This window comes from Penaeus chinensis, chromosome 17 (genome assembly GCF_019202785.1).
Source record: "Penaeus chinensis breed Huanghai No. 1 chromosome 17, ASM1920278v2, whole genome shotgun sequence".
NCBI classification, from domain to species: domain Eukaryota; kingdom Metazoa; phylum Arthropoda; class Malacostraca; order Decapoda; family Penaeidae; genus Penaeus; species Penaeus chinensis.
The window spans coordinates 13323791-13326290 of NC_061835.1; the positions used below are offsets into that span (position 1 = coordinate 13323791).

Here is a 2500-nt window from a genome sequence, read left to right on the forward strand (position 1 = left end):
ATAAAAAAATTAAACTGATACATGCAATAGCATATCTAAATACAGAGAAGTTAACAGTTAGAACAAATCATATATCTAAAGTCATAACTACATAAATATTATTCAGAATAACTAATAATCTATTTCTAAATTGATTTTAGAAGAAATGAAAAACAGAAGAAAGATAAGAATGAAAAACAGAAGAAAGATAAGAAATAACAGGAATACACAAACAAATACAGTATTACCCAAGCAGACAAATAAAAGGATAAAAAGAGAGACAGCACATGAATGAGTGTATGAGTAAGATATGAGTGAAAGTGAGTGAGAGTAAGAGTAAGAGTGAAAGTGAGTGAGAGTAAGAGTATGAGTGTGTGTGCCCGGTCCTTTGAGCAAAGGTGTATAACTCATCAGGAATTCCCACTTCTTAAAGATTGCCACAAAAAAGGGAAACTGCATTCATTGTATCCAGACAATAAGCTCTAAAGGGTCTGTCGTATAACTGAAACGTCATACCATCCAAGTGATTTTTTTTTTTTTTTAGTGCTTCAGTTTCACAAATTTGTTCATATATTTCTTTGTGATTTTGCTTTTATTAGCTTTGATTTTTGTTGGATTCATCTATATTTCTTGATATTATAATTACATTCCAGCAGAATAGGCTAGTTCTGGCTCATGGAACTTTTAAATAATTTGTAAAGAAAATGGAATATAGTTCAGTAATTTTTTTTTTTTTGTCTTTCTTTTGATTGGATGAATATTTTGTTCAGCACAAATAAAAAATCTTTGCTAATTCAGTTGGTAATTTCTTTCATCTTTCATATAGAGAAAAAAAAAAACTAATGTATTTGCATGCATTTTTTTTCTGGGTTATTATAATTCATGTAAAATATGTTTCTGAAGATTCTGAAATTTAAATTTATAGCAGTTATATCAAAATATACCTCATATTTTGTTCACATATACTGTTCAAGATAAGCATTTATATACTGCTGGTATGCATTACCAAAAAAAAAAAAAAAAAAAAGAGAAAAACTTAAATGTACAATATAAACAATAAATTATATTCTATAAAGTTTATTTTTTTAACCATACTTTGGCAATTCATATTTCCATATCTACTATTAGGTCTGTACATTTACATGGAGCCCAGATATTCTTGGGGAGACATGGAATAGCAGTAGAGAATATAGAACTTTCAATGAAAAGAAAAAAATATATATTTTAGAGCACAATTATTCCCTCCTACATGTAGTTCTATAGCATGTGACTTGCTCTTTTGATAAGACTGATAAGTTAAAAGTGATTATTACTCTATCACACTTTAAAATCTTGACCCACAGCCACTAGGGGGGCTTGAATGCACATGCCATGCCCACTGAGTTTTGTTTATTAATTGTCTTTACACATAGATGGTTCCACAGATACCAGGTCACCAATGAGCCAATTACGAGTATTATCTATCTCCACTGTTTAAGCTTTTCCTTAATTTCCAGGGTTTTTTTTCTGGTATCTTATATTGTTGTTTGTAATAGCAGTAACATTATAATAATCATAATGACAATAATGATAATAACAGTACCAATATTGATAACATATGTATAAAATACATTTTTCCCACAAATCAAGTGAGGTTATAAAGCTACTCCTTGTGTATAAGCTTTAGTAGAGTGATCAATGTGGAGAGACATTTCACAAAACAGCACTGCAGAGAACACCACATTTTCATGGTTACAATAGGTTAAGGGAATACTGATCTATTCCAAAAGGTTTCGAACATTTACCCCAGGAGGCATCTATTCTTGACTGAGCTCATATGGCATGTATCCAGTTGAGCCTACTCTCTATTATGCATGCTAAAGAATCATTCATTAGTTTGGCCTTAACTGCAGTAACTGAGGATGGAGCAGCCCTACAAACTGGGGTTAAAGTCACTTTTTAGCTTCTTTTATTGAAAAAGTATACATGCAGCTTAAATTACAGACAATGGAGAAAACATGTATCCTGTGCTTCTACTTTTCATGTAAGAAGCTGAAAGCATCCTGTGCTTGGCTTATCAAAGTTTGGATAAATGATAGTCATTGGGTTAATAAGGCAAATTATGCATCATCAGTATATGTAAGAAAAATAATTAACAGAACAATATATAAATAAGATGTAAATTCAAGGTTACTGCAGAAGTCAAATAGATGGATATTTTCTTTCTTTTTTTTCCATACAAGTTCCTTTGTACTAATGTCGACAAGACCAAAGAAAAGTATATATCTTTTTTGTCTGCATTACACTTTTCTGCAAAATAAACCAAATTTTCCTATCACATTCAGTATACACACTCACTATATATACTGCTTACATCTACTTTTCCAAAACCAAATGATTTCCTTTCAATAATTTCAGCACCTTTTATCTCAGGTATGCTTTCTTTTTCATATTCTGCCAATGCTCCTTCTCAGCATACGTCTTCAATTTTCCTTCAAGTTCCTGAATTTTTTCTTCGTGGTGTTTCTGCAAGATGAATAGA

At 30.8% G+C, this 2500-nt stretch overlaps 2 protein-coding genes across 2 annotated transcripts in view; one reads left to right on the forward strand and one right to left on the reverse strand.

Moving 5' to 3' along the window:
- Positions 1 to 977, forward strand: part of LOC125034188 (coiled-coil domain-containing protein 149-B-like) — a 13358-nt gene extending 12381 nt beyond the window's left edge. The window contains exon 9 of the mRNA XM_047625877.1: positions 1 to 977. This exon is cut by the window's left edge and continues 1494 nt beyond it. The gene's annotated coding sequence lies outside the window, so the exon portion shown is untranslated.
- Positions 978 to 1040: 63 nt separating this feature from the next.
- The window catches only part of LOC125034189 (ribonuclease P/MRP protein subunit POP5-like), a 5587-nt gene continuing 4127 nt past the window's right edge, over positions 1041 to 2500 (reverse strand). Inside the window, exon 4 of the mRNA XM_047625878.1 lies at positions 1041 to 2484. Coding sequence (XP_047481834.1) covers positions 2383 to 2484 — 102 coding nt within the window. The 3' untranslated portion in view covers positions 1041 to 2382. The remainder of the gene's footprint in view (positions 2485 to 2500) is intronic.